General features: G+C 39.0%; 1 protein-coding gene across 6 annotated transcripts in view; it reads right to left on the reverse strand.

Annotated features, from left to right (window-relative positions):
* Nucleotides 1-3,266: 3,266 nt before the first annotated feature.
* SORCS2 (sortilin related VPS10 domain containing receptor 2) overlaps nucleotides 3,267-14,111 on the reverse strand; it is a 579,951-nt gene continuing 569,106 nt past the window's right edge. For all 6 annotated transcript variants that reach the window (XM_087736562.1, XM_087736564.1, XM_087736567.1 and 3 more), the window contains one exon: nucleotides 3,267-13,967. In XM_087736562.1, the coding sequence (XP_087592688.1) occupies nucleotides 13,944-13,967 (24 nt within the window). In that variant the 3' untranslated portion in view covers nucleotides 3,267-13,943. The remainder of the gene's footprint in view (nucleotides 13,968-14,111) is intronic.

Raw genomic sequence — 14,111 nt, forward strand, 5'->3', positions numbered from 1 at the left:
ATATGGGTGATGGTACAAGAGCAAGAAAGAAATCCAAAAGTACAGAAACCTCCCCATACAGGGAAAAATAATACTGATTTTACAATTAAATTCCAAGGGAAAACAAAGATAAGGGCTTTTCAGTGTGTAAAAAAAAAATCTTGAGGAGGGGAAAGAATATGCTAAAAAGGTTATAAAAATGAGCATGAATGAAATAGTCCTCGTCACTAACGGTACAAACTCTGAGGGCATAAAAATTAATGGGGCAGGTTCAAAACAACTACACAGAGGTACTTTCACTCACTGCCTGATTCAGCTATGGAACTTGTTGCCACAGAATTTTATGGATGCTAAAAGCTTATACAGGTCCATAAACAATAAAGAAAGTTCAGGGCAGAAAAGAATTACTTAAGGCTATCAAGCTCAGAGCTACCAGCTCCGAAGCAGAAAGGTCCAGCTCCATGGTGGAGGGGGCTGGAAGCGCATACTGGGTAAGCGTCCTTGTGTGCTTCCCCCTGTTCCCCTGCCATATTGCTATTGATAAATGAAGCTGGTTTCTTTCATAGAAGACTATTTAATTTTTCCCAGTTACAAAAGCATTCTCTCCTATAAAATATCATCTTTTCAATTTGATTTTTAAAGCAAGCATCTGTCTTAAGATCAAGACAATGCAATGTCGTTCCTTCACAATATCTGAGATAATTGAAATAATTAAATTACATCAAGGATATTCATCTTCAATAATCTCTCCTGATGACAAGGAAATAATTTTCCTATTAGATTTTGTAGAATTATAACTCAGTAAAATTATATCTACACGGTCCTGAGTTGAACTTAAATGCAAAGCTTCATTCCTGGTTTCATTATTAATTTTTAAATAGACTCATAATTGCTGTCCACTGAACTATTTCTTGGAATTATTACTTTTTTAACCTAGTTTTTTTAGCATGTACTGCTGCTTCTGATTTTTTTGGAGGTCAGCTTGTGGTATGATGCTGTAATGGTGAGAACGGATCCTTTTATCACGTTAAAAACACTGAGCAGCATTTGTAGCATCTTGCTTCAGCTTTTGAAAACACGAGGGTCAGAGTACAGTAACATTTTCACCACAGCAGCTGGATTCATCTGAAAGCAAAGCATTGAATTTCAAGGCATAAATCACAAAAGGAAAAAAATGGAAAAGAAATCAGTGTCTTAATGGAAAACAGGAAAAAATATTGGCTGGTGTTTATGACTCAGAAGTTTTATTATAGAGACATAATTTATGATGATGTTGAAACCATTTAGGCTTCAAAATAGTGTAGCAATTAATATGGCTTTGATGAGGACAGCAAAGGAAACAGAAGCAAAGTGATTATCTTATTCTTTTTTCCATGGAAATTGGTTTCTGAAGTAAAGTAGCCCTACAGGTTAAATATTAGGAAGTTTCATTTGCTGTCTCATTTATGGGAACAGCTTGTCCGTGTCTGCTCTCACTCCTGCCCTTCCAGCTCAGGAGCTTTCCTTTGAAGAAGCGATGGGAACATCATTAAAAATAAGAGACTTTAGGGGTTTTTTTCATTTTGCTTTTATTTTTTTCAGAGCACTAAATTTGGAAAATAGAATCACAGAATTATTTAGGTTGGAAAAGACCTTTAAGATCATCAAGTTCAACCGTTATCCTAGCACTGCCAAGTCCACCACTAAACCATGTCCTTGAGCACCACGTCTACCCATCTTTTAAATACCTCAAGGGATGGGGACTCAACCACTTCCCTGGGCAGCCTGTGCCAGTGCCTGACCACCCTTTCAGTGAAGAAGTTTTTCCTAATATCCAACCTAAACCTCCCCTGGTGCAGCTTGAGGCCATTTCCTCTCGTCCTATCACTTGTTACTAGGGAGAAGAGACGGACCCCCACCTCGCTGCAGCCTCCTTTCAGGTAGTTGTAGAGAGCAATAAGGTCTCCCCTCAGACTCCTCTTCTCCAGACTAAACAACACCAGTTCCCTCAGCCGCTCCTCACAAGACTCGTGCTCCAGACCCTTCACCAGCTTCGTTGCCCTTCTCTGGACGCGCTCCATCACCTCAATGTCCTTCTTGTAGTGAGGGGCCCAAAACTGAACACAAATGAAACGGTAGTCACTTGAGATTCAACAGGCGGCTTTTTTAGTGATAAATTGCAGTTTAAAGTCTCAGCTAGCCACAATATAGGATTAGAGAACCTAAAATGACAACCATCAAAATGTTTTCTAGCTGAGTTACACAAGCAGGGAAAGCCTCAAGCTTCATTTCTGAAACCAGCCTCATATTTAGCATGATGTGCCACAGGGTAGGATCATAAAGCCCATACCGCAGGGTTCCTCTGGCTGCTAAGTCCTTCAGCAGTGACTATGAGAAAGTGCTGAACTAGGGCAGAATGAGAAAATTAAGTTTAAACTTGTATTTTGGAAATTTTTCCTTCTAGTTGCCCATCTTCTGATCCTCAACATACACTCACTCCACGAATAAATAATCCATTCATTGTCCCATTAAAACTTCATTGTAGTCTATAAAATTTCTACAACTAATTAAAAAAAATGGTAGATAGTAGTTTATGTTGTGCTTTGTTCCAATCTGCGGTTTAGTAAGTCTTCACATTGCACATACACAACCCTCAATTTTACAAGGACGATGCAGCTTCTGTACAGCACAGGCAACTCTTCAGGAAGAGCGTGGGATAAAGGAAAGACAAGACAGTTAATAAAGACAAAAAAGAATAAATAAGGAACAAGTGGCATGTGAAGAAGCCAATGAAAATGGAAAGGATTGGAATAAAGACACGGGAAGAGCAGAAGAACACACATAGCTTTGCTCTGTTTATGGCTGTTTCTTACAGGGAGATCAAGGTTAAAACCTGCTGAATTCTTTAATTCTTTAGCTAAACAGAAATAGTCAGCCTTTGGTTCAGCAGTGTTGTAGGAGAACTTTTATTTTTCTCCTACTGCAGTTGCATGGCTTCAGTCTCACCACAGAGTGTCACCCTCCACCAGTTTTACTGCAGCAACTCCACTCCTAGGGAAAAAGGAAAAAAGGGTTTTTCCCTTTTTCCCTAGGAGTGGAGTTGAGCTGCAGCATTGAAGGATGAAGTGGAGTAGCTAAAGTGGAGGAAGATGAAGCTTTGCTGCAGCCTTTGAGTTCAGTGCTGGTGAAGTTGAGGAGTTTGCTGCTAATTACTGACAAATCAAAACACACAAACTCTGGGGACTGGTTAAACCATTTTCCCTCCACAAATCCCATGAAATGCTTCACAAGAAAAACAAAGCAACCAATAGTTTAGAACCAAATTTTATTAAAGAAAAACCTGTAGTGCAGGTTCTCAGGACAAATGCATACCTTTGGATGCAGTGGAGTACACAGGTACGTATACAGTAGTTTGCCTGCTACATGTTTGGAAGCTGAAAGAGACCGTGATAAACTGTAATGCACAGTTCATCACCACCGTAAAAAGTTGCCAAAAACTTGCTTGTGGATCACTAATAGATACTTGGTTATGTGTGTGCACTACGTATTGCACAAGACTTTTGATTAAGCTATTAATTGTGCAATTGAATCACAGTTAAGTGTTACATTAAGCATATTCAAACATATATTTGATTTTTTTTCCTCAAAAACAGCACATCACTACAAAACTGCCATTAAATGTTACATATTTACAAAAATATACAAATAACACTTTTCCCCATTTATGACAATGCACCAGTTATGGATTAATTTCATTCTTCCCTTGAGCCCTGATACTGTATACAAAGAAACCTGCTCGAAGTCAAGTTCTCCTGAAACAAAAGTAGGAAAAGGCATGTACTGTTTTCACAAATACTAGAATGTGCAAAGGCCAAAGAAGAGGACTGCGTAGTCATGTATGTTAAAGGTATGGGCTATAGCATACTGATGACCACTAAGAGCCTTTACACGGACTGAAATGTCCCCTTTGTCACAAATCCAGTTACAAACACAGTGTTAAGCATTTGCTGATCATATTCTGGAAAAGCAGTTGCAAGTAGTTCAAAAACTAAGTTCTACCTTGGTTGTAATTAGCTTACATCTATCCAAAGTACTCTCTTGCTAAACGGGAGTAAGAATTACAGGTGAAAATCAGCCCATCACCTGTGCGAGTCCAGATGCAGCGAGATGACGACTGATTTTAGTCGGCAGCTACATTTCAAATTCACCGTGCGTGAGCGCCTTTCTTCCATAACACAAAGCTGAACTGACAAAGGCCATGGAACTGCATGGTCATAAATTAGGGTAGAATTTGGCCCTGCAATGCCAAATAAATAATGCTCCACATGAACAACAGGCTAGCGAGAAATGCTTTGTGAATCTTCAGAAGTATGTCAAGTTTAGTTTTTATTTTATTAGCTTTCATATCTTTACCAAGAGCTGTAGCTCTAATTAGCCAAAAAAATATGATTTGGGCTTGGTTTAATGGCCAATTTTTTCTCCTTTTGTTCACATGGGTAATGCCAGCAAAATCTATATGATTTATCTGTCTGAGTCTGGAATGAGAGATTTTGGACCCACCTGTGCTGAAACAGCCACAGATGCACTGTAAATATGTCAGTATTCATCCTTTACTCTTAAAATGGAAAATTCTCCCATTCCAACTGTCATTACCTCTCCAAATCTTCCTCCAATACTTAATCCAGGGTGAACTGATATTCCTAGTGCAGCTTCATAAATACAGAGCAATGATATGATAATTTCATTTAGGTGAAGAAGGGTGATAGCTGATGTCTCCTAAAATCACATTTGCAATGCACTGGTGTGATATTCTTTAGAACCACCTCCCCTTTTGCAAAGAAACACATCTGTGGTTAATGGAAAGGTAAATCACAGTAGCTACTTATTTGTACAAATAAGTGGTAAGTAAAGCACAAAAGTGGAAGCTTCCCAAAGCGCCCTGCCAGCTGATCAAGCTCCCCACCTCCTCCAATCTGCTATTCCTCTGCAAATTTTTTCTTGTATTTTTCTCAGCCACGCAGAAGAGGATAAAAATGAGTTAATCCCCTTTTGACATCAACCCCACTTACTGGCAGAACCACAATCAGAGAAAAGCAACTCAGAAAAGACTGGGATCAAGAGGGGAGACCTCAAGTATACTTCTCCATTTGATTACGTTTTTCCTCCCGAGCCTTCTGCACTGCCTCAAGCACAGCCCATGACATACACTCATGAGGAAATAAATCATAGCTTGTCAGTGACAAATAAAAAAAAGGAGCTGTACTCAAATGCCTGCTGTGTATATGAAATGGAGGAACTCTGTGTTCCTAAAATTAAAATTTGTAGTCACATGTTCAGTAAACTCCAGTGGCTGGTTTTTACCCTCAGGAATACTATACCAACTCCTCTCTAAACATTACAAAATCACAGCTCATAGAGGGATTCTAGCAAATTACATTTAAGCAGTATAAATCCAAGACACAGATCCTATAAAACCATTCTCCCTTGCCTCCTAGCTCAGTGCTGTGCTAAGGAGGAAAACCATTAGCAAATGGCCTACAACCACCTCAGAAGTAAACCTACATTGGAGCTCCCTCTGGAGCACACACACATCCTGGGTCCTGGGAAGCAACCTCTTTTCCACGCACCTCAAGTGGGATGTTGCTGTGAGTCAGATCCCTCTTAAACTATAGGTAGAAATGCTGATAATTTCACATGTTCCTGGTGCTGCATCAATTTAGACTCATGGTTTAAAGTTTCTGTATGCAAAGAACAAAACTGAAAATAGCTGTCATTATGAATTAACGTAAGCTGTAAGGCTTAAGCAAAACAAAATCAACAACTCGTGGCAAAATCATACACACTGGTAACGCTGACTTTCTCCATGCTTTGCCTTGTCCTGTTTAATCTTGTGCTCCCCTCCATCCTGCATCTCTCTCACATACACTCCCTCTCTAACACAGGCTCTACCCTACAAAAATACCACTCGGCTTTTCAATTACCTTATTCCCAGCAACTTCTCCAAGCTCCCCCAACAAGAAGATTCTGCCAAACCTATCTGGTGATTTTGCTTAAACTTGCATTTTATGGGGCTTGAAAGCAAGCCATTTGCCTCTGCCTCTAGGAAAGGCTGCATACAGACCTGTCCCACAACCCTGACAAGTCAAATTGCTCCCAAGAGGAATGATCCCTCGTCCTGCTCCTCTGTCAGCAATGGACCCTCTTTACCTCACTTATTCTTCAGTTTCAGGCTGTAATAACTAATCTGAAAGGCTATATACTAGCTCGGTCCTCAGTATTTCCCATATTGAAATGCAAATGCAGCCCAATGGTCTGGCAAGGTGTCTCTGCCCAACCTTGCTGCAATTCTGTACCTGCCAGTTGGAAGGGCCAGCAAAGTAAGCCAGACCTTGCTGTATTCCAGGAAACTCATGCAAACACCATGTCTCATCCCCATAACCCAAAATGAGGCAGAAAGAGGCATTTGGGAGATAACGGGTATACCTGTCTGTCAATTAAATATATTTTTTCCACTGTAGAGAGATAGCAAGGTCAATATATACATGGATGAGAGAGGAAAATGCTAGTTATAGGCTTATTGCTCTTCCAGAGAGTACAACACTCATCCACTTCTCAGACTAGACGTATGTGCTCTCTGGGAGAAGCAGCTGAGAGACATCCTGGAAAGGTGAAACAGAAGAGTCCGGAAAGATTTAGAAAAAATGAGAGCCAAAATTAAAAGTGAAAGGATTAAAAGAACTGAAAGTGGGAAAGAAACAGGAAGGACAGGCTGCAGAGAGACAAAGCAGGGGGGAACTACATCAACCCAGATAATAACAGCAGAGCTCAGAGGAGAGACAGGGATGGGGAAGAGACCATGATTCTTCTTGTTATCACTCAGGACACAGCAGGGTGCGTATCCAAATAAAACCACAGATAGAAACAGAACAAAACAAAACAAAAAGCGAGGAAGAAAAAAGTGGACTGTAGAGAACTGTCACCAGGAGGAGGAGGCAGGCAAGGCAGAGCAACAAACAGCAGCAATAATGAAAAAGAACGAAAGGACAAGAAAAGGAGAGGGGAAGAAATGAGGAGAAACAGAAGAGAATGGAAATTTAGACAACTTTTTCTATAAAGTGCCATTAATTGCTTAGCAAAAAGTTGGAAGCATTAAACAATGCAGGTCACTTCTCTGAAGAGTTCTCAAAAGATTAACCCCAAAGAGAGGAGTGTATTTACAAGCAAATGGAGCCGGTGAACTGGGCATCTTCTTACGTCTGTGATGATATTCTGTAATCTTAACCATTTAAATGCCCTTCTGTGAATCAGGGCCATACAAGCACTGTATGTTCTCCTTTAGAGTAGCTTTATCACTTGCAAACTACCTATGTGCGTGTTGCCGATGTTTGGGGTGTACACTTCTTCTGCATAGTCCTGCCTATTCCTCACCCATAACAAGAATGTCTCAAAAACTGTGTGGATACAAGTCTGCTGTTTTCCTATATGAGCTGTTCTCATTAAAAAGCATCTCTTTCACCGTTTCAGAAAGATTTCCTTTTTAAACTGTTTTAATTAATAAGCAGTGTGAATTAATACTTTTTTTAAAAAAGAGAATAAGCCAATTCTTGTCCTTTGATCTGCAAGAGCAGACACTGTTGGTAAGAACTAAATATAATTATCAAAAGCTGGCTAAAATTAGCAACAAATAACATAGAAATATAAGACACACTGAGAAAGTTATTTAGAATGCCTGGCCTTCCTGGTGATTAATATACTCATTATACCATTAAAAATATGTGCAACAAAGCCATATTATTTAAGTAATGCCATGTACTGCTGCATGTATTATTGCTGCCCAACAGGGCTTTACGTCCACTATATTGCAACAAATCAGTGTAAAGATGCAAATTCTACAGAAACTCAGAAATCAAGTCCAATCAATAAAGCTCAAGTTTGTGTAATGCTTTCAAGTGTTGCAAGGAAATAATTTTAAGCAGAATTACTTGTGTAAGGGAAAGAATCCACTTTTTTCAGGGCTAGTAAATGTCACTCCTAAAAGAAAATCAATCTGGAAGGAGAGAGAGACAAAGAGTATGCAATTAAGAACATGCATTTTTAGAGATACTATTAAAAAAAGTATTTTAATACAAACAGTAACAGCTCTTTGATAAGGATTTTGTTCACATAGCTATACTGTTGCACTTCAGAGTACATATTTCTAAGCTTTCCAGTACTTCTTATCTTAGATACTGGTTCCAGAAGATCATCTCATCTACCAGCATATAAACTAGCTGAAAATAGTGATTCTGACAAGCTTTGCATAAGAAAAAAAAAAAAAAAAAAGAGATGAAAAGAATGAAAATCCTTCATTCGGTCATATAAGGCTCCACAATTCATATTTTAAATAATTTGCTACTCTTAACAGGAGGAAAAAGGCCGGGACTGAAGACTTAAAGAAATGAGATCTCACGTATTAAAAAAATCATGAAACTAACTTGCTGTATGTATCAATTTCAGGAAAAAATACATTTCTAGGAGGAATGCATTGCTTAGACTTCACACCGCCCTGAAGTACCATTACAGGTCCTTATTTCCCTGACGGTATGTATAATCCTCTCTGCTCTATGCACCGTACTTGAAAAGAAAGGAAAAATGAAAACTTTGTCCACATGACATTCCTGTTCAGATTCGAGAAATGAGCTGCTCTAGTCCATCTCAACATCAAGAAAGCCTTCTGCACTCCCTCCAGTTTGAGGTTACAAAAAGAATTGGAGGAAAAGCTGCCGAGGTGGTCAATCAGGTAGAAGGGCTGACTTAGGAAAGAAGATACAAAAATTAAGAGTGCACAGCTTGACATTATCCCAAAGACTGCGGGGTTAGGCTTTTAATTGCAAAAGCCAACTGGGGGTCTGAGTTATTTCAAAATTTGATGATTATAGTCTGAAAATAAGTGAAAAACATTACATATATATCCATGACAGGAATAAACACGCATTTAAATGGCAGTGAGAGAGCTAATACTGAAATACCGAAAGGCAATAAGGAACATGAAAATACAGATTTAACATTAGGAAAATGGTCCGAGCAGATCCTGTAACAACTTCTAGGCAATTAAATGCTATTCTAATGGAAATTTTAGAAAGACTTTCTCAGACGAGTAAGATTAGGCTATATGCCAGTCTCGTAAAGAAAGTTATGGAAGCAATATGAAACTGGGACTAGAACAGAGAAAATGAGCCAGGAAGCAGCTTTTTGGATGGACTTAGAAGACACAACAAAATTTTGCATCTCAAAAATCAATATTTATAAATGTAAATGCTTATAAATTTGTTCCTGGTGGAAAGCCAATATTTTGAGAGAAATGTGCACTTACTTTCATCTAAAACTCTGACATAAGAATGAAGATGGAAACAATACAGCAGTATCAAATCAATACACAATAACAACTCCAACTGTCAGGGACTGTGCAATGAAATAAAAATTTTAGTCTCTCTTTTCCCCCTAAAGTCTTATTAATGAGAAATTACAAAACATTCTTTTACAGGAAACATAGGAAAAATCTACGACTGAAATTGTCATTGATTTTATCAACTTAGCAACATTGTATTCAACTTAAAATAACACTAGAAATTCAAAGCTTATCAGAACCAACGGTTCATCATCAAAAAGTTACTGCAAACAAATGCATGTATTTAATTTCTTAAAAATAATAAAACCCCCCACATTTCTTTGAGCATATATTTGTGTAAGGAGGATGGAAACCACTGCAGTTCCATTCTACTGACCTCTATTAAAGAGACAGCATACAGTGGTAGAGTATTCCCACTAAAGGGGTGTCTCATTAGACCTAAAACATAGCTAACTGTCATAATCATGTCAGATGAAATCTGCTTTCCACTAGGAACTACTAATGGCAAAGCCCTGATTTGTCTCTGTCCAGAGGACAGTAATTTAACAAATCATCTGCTTTATATGAATAAACACTTTACACTGGTCATTGAAAGCAGAAAACTCATCAAGAAGGATATAAATTCAATGAGAATATCCTAAAAGAGTTCAAAGAAATTGGATGTGAATTGGAGAGAATAACATCTTGCCTCAGGCTGGTACCTTCTATTTCTTCACAGCTATTTCCACCACCCTCTTCTACAGGGTATAAAAACATACATTGGTTTATATTGCTTTTATTTTTGAGAAATTAATTTACATTGTGTGTGGATTTTCCCTAAATGTCTTCTGAACATTTCTGAGAACTTTATATGGATGGACCTTGCTAAAGCCACATAAAACATTCAATGTCAAAAGGGAAAAGCAAATAACAGCTGTAAATCTTCATGGCTCTGTTAGAATGCTTCAAATCAGTACTGGCTGGAGCATTCTGAAAAGCACAGGGTATTTTTGAAATTGCAAATACATCAGAGTTTAAGAGGGCCAAAAGATGTAAACGAGGCCAATACACTGCCAGTTTTCTTGATTTCAGTATAGTTCAATATCAATTTTGATAAGTACCACTATATCCATTATTATAAGGCTTTTGACCAAATAATCCTGCAGAAAAGTACGTTTAAGATACTAGTGCGTAACAGCAAAATCACAAGCCAATGTTGCAATGCTATCACGTAACAATATGTTCCAATAACAGTTTTTAAATAAAATTACCTTTTTTTTTTTAAGCGATGTACCTTTTTTGGATTACACATTTTTTCCATTTATACATAATTGCAGCTGGTTTCAGTAGACTACCTTTAATAACAGCGATAATTACAAGTAAAACAAAAAAAGCAAAACTATTAATAATTTATGCTCACAAAATTCATTCACTCTGAAGATCCTGAACAAACAGTAATTAATTTAGCCTCACAATACCCCTGTGAGGTAGGTAATTACTATCAGCCCCATTTTACAGGTGGGGAAACTGAGGCACATACAGGTTAAGTAACTTGCCCAAAGTCTGGGTACAGAATCCAGGTACCTGACAGCCATCTTCTGTTTCTTAGCCATCAAATCACCCTTCCTCACTAACAAATTTAACTGGAGTATGTACAAATACTGCATGTGTGTGTGCATGCATGCATGACTAGCATTTGTGCACAGAAACAACTCTGTGTTTCTGTATACACATGTACCAGGACTTTAGATACATATAAAGGATAAAATGCTAAGATGGCATGGACATAGTTCAAGAGATTCAAAACCTAGCACTAGTGAGACTTTTCATTTAAAGATAAACCAAGACACCATGAACGGGAAAATGGTATTTTCTTAGTTTTAAAATAATTAATTTTAAAGTTATTCTTGCAGGGAATCAAAGGCTTCCTTTATTATCTGCTGGGTATTGTTAATACAGTTATGGCAATATTGACACCTCTTTAGAAAACAGTGTTTTTAAGACATGACAAACCAACCTCACAGGAGTGCTGCATGAATCAAATTAATAAGCATCGAAAAAACATTATTACAGGCACTATATTGTGCTAAGAGTTAATTAGAGTACCAAGCGGTTAAATATTCTACAGTGTTCCAAAAGACTCCTGTTATCAGACACAAATCACTCTGTACTAAACATATAAAAGTAGCTGTTAAAGGATAAATTAGATGTGTGACCTGGTTCCAACAGTGTCCTTTGCCAATCAGATGAACCGTGGGAGAACAACCTCAAGCTAGAACTTCCATTCCATCCCTTGTCCATGAGGCTAATCTGCCACTCACCTGCCCTATACAAATAATCCACTTCAGATTTATTTCACAGGAAAAAGTAAGCTGTTTGGAATACTATTTTATTCTCTGCTCCAGCTCATTTCCACTAGAAAAAGCATAAAGAGCCGGTGAGGAGGGAAAGCCTCTGGTGCAACAATCCTGAGAGTTTCCAATGCACATTTTGTATTTGCACTTCTTTTCAAGAAACCCAGACTCAGATACATGTAACACCTTGGATTTCTACACAGTCTGGCATACAACAGTCAGCTAGAGCATTGCTTCTCTGTAAATCAGTTTGCATGGCACTCTACAACTAAAGAGGCAGAAATTTTAGAACAATTTTTGAAATTATTTTCCTGAGCAGTTTACAAGCGCTTTTCAGAATCCTCACTTTAACTTTTCCACCTAGCTCCTTACAGTAAGTTTATAATCTAGATTTTCTTGTGCTTTACACATATATCCTGTGGGGTTTGTGAGAACCTACAGTACTACACTGAATTATTACATCCCAGTCCACTGCATTTGATGACAATATGCTCTAGGATATCCACAGCCACATGGAAGAATGATTCCAATGCATATAATAATTTTAAGACAGTTCTTTTCTGTCTTACCAGTATTCATTATTTTCCTGTTTGTTTATTCAGAGAGATGTAGTTAGCTATCCGTTTCTCCTAAGCAAGGCGGTGTGCGAGCTTGCCATTAGCATCAGTACGACATTCAGTGAGTAAAGAGCTATTTATTCTCTATTGAAGGCAAAAAGTGAAGAGATTATATAGGTTTCTGAGAGAAGCATCCTAATCCCAGGCAGCTGTGACACATAGGGTGCCAGGTGTTTAAACTCATCACACCACAATCCGTTTCCTACATGGCTCCGTAAACCACAGGGAAAAGACCAGCGTGGTGTGGATTCACCGCACTGCCATTCCCTAGGGATGCAGAGGTCAGGACTAGGAAACTCTGACCCATCTCACAAAATTGGGATTAGGAAACTCTGACCAGACTCACAAGCCTTTCTGAAGGCAGCTCCTTCAGAAGCCCCACCGCCCTCCCTGCAGAAATAGGGGTCAGCGGTGGTAAGGACTGAGTGACACCCGGTGGTGATGGAAAGGAAATATGAACCCCTGAATCACAGCCCATCCTCCCCGTGGCCCTCTGGATTGTCAAATCCACCCGAGCAGAAAGGGTCAAGTAAGATTTTGCCCACCCCTGCCTGCAAGGGCAAACAGCCAGGGAAAATCCCAAAGAAGGATGCGGGTGGGAAGGAGATGGTGGTGCACTACCCAGTCCTGCCCGGAGGAGAGCTCTGACCTACCCGGCACCTCTGCCCTAATCGGAAGTTTTAAAAAAATAACCATACAAAGAAAGCGACTTAAAAGACGTATTTACACTCTCTGGAAATTTAAAAAGAGACAGGCCACCAGCATCGGGTTTTACAGGACAACTCATCCGGCAGCTGCCATCGTCCTAGAGGTGCTTGCTCAGGAGACAAGAAGAGAGCAACTGAAACGACTGTCCGCAAGTGAAGGCACCTGGTCTGGAAATAGCATCAAGCTGGTGTTTTTCGTTCACACGGGGTGGGACTGGGGGAGATACTGGTGCTGATGGTTTGTCAGGACTTGCTACACTTACAAGAGCATTATCCTATATTATGAGATATCTTAATTAACACTCTACTTCCTTTAATTCACAGAAGGGCCTAAGCCTAAATTCATTAGATTGTCTCACACATGTTTAAGTTAAGAGCTTGTATTGACTAGGAGTGCATTTCTCTCCTTGCTCAGTCCTCTCCCAGTGCAGAAACACTTGGCCTCCTAAAAAAATGTCATCGTAATCAACCAACCATCTGTTCTGGTTTAGTCGCTTGTGTAAAAATCACCTTTTTGGGCTGAAGAGTCCCAGCCTTCCGCTGAATACCTCAATTGAAAATATAATTAAAAAGTTACAGTCAATCCCTCTAAAAATAAACATAAAGAACTAGAGCATATACAGAAAAGAAAGAAGGTGGCATTGAAGGTGCCTAGGGCTACAAATTTGCTACCATAGTTTGAGATTCAGTTGTAACGAGTTCCCAGGCCACAGAGTGAACACAAGACGTATTATCCTTCTCCCTTGGTAACTGATGACAGACGCTTTTTTCCACGAGACTGATAAGAAACCTCCTCTCCACCAGCATTTACAGCCATATTTGCAATTTTGTGACATCACCAGGGAAAAATAAAACAATACAGAGAAGAGTCTTTCGGGTTTTGTGTTCAGCTGTAAATATCAGCTAACCAGGTAACTGTGCATCTCTCTGGAGTTGATGCTCAAAACCACGCCTGAGTGATTGCCTATGAAAATATAGAAACAAAAGGCCAGCATTAGTGTATTTCAGGCACTTCACAATAAATCCCCCTTTTATTGCAGGGACAAGTCAATCGCATAAAGAGAGTGGCTTTATCAAACAACAGGTCAGGTGAAGGTTGGTGTAACAG

The sequence above is a fragment of the Nipponia nippon genome, unplaced genomic scaffold, assembly GCF_047370975.1.
Source record: "Nipponia nippon isolate SJK-2023a ecotype South Korea unplaced genomic scaffold, ASM4737097v1 scaffold_6, whole genome shotgun sequence".
Taxonomy (NCBI): Eukaryota; Metazoa; Chordata; class Aves; order Pelecaniformes; family Threskiornithidae; genus Nipponia; species Nipponia nippon.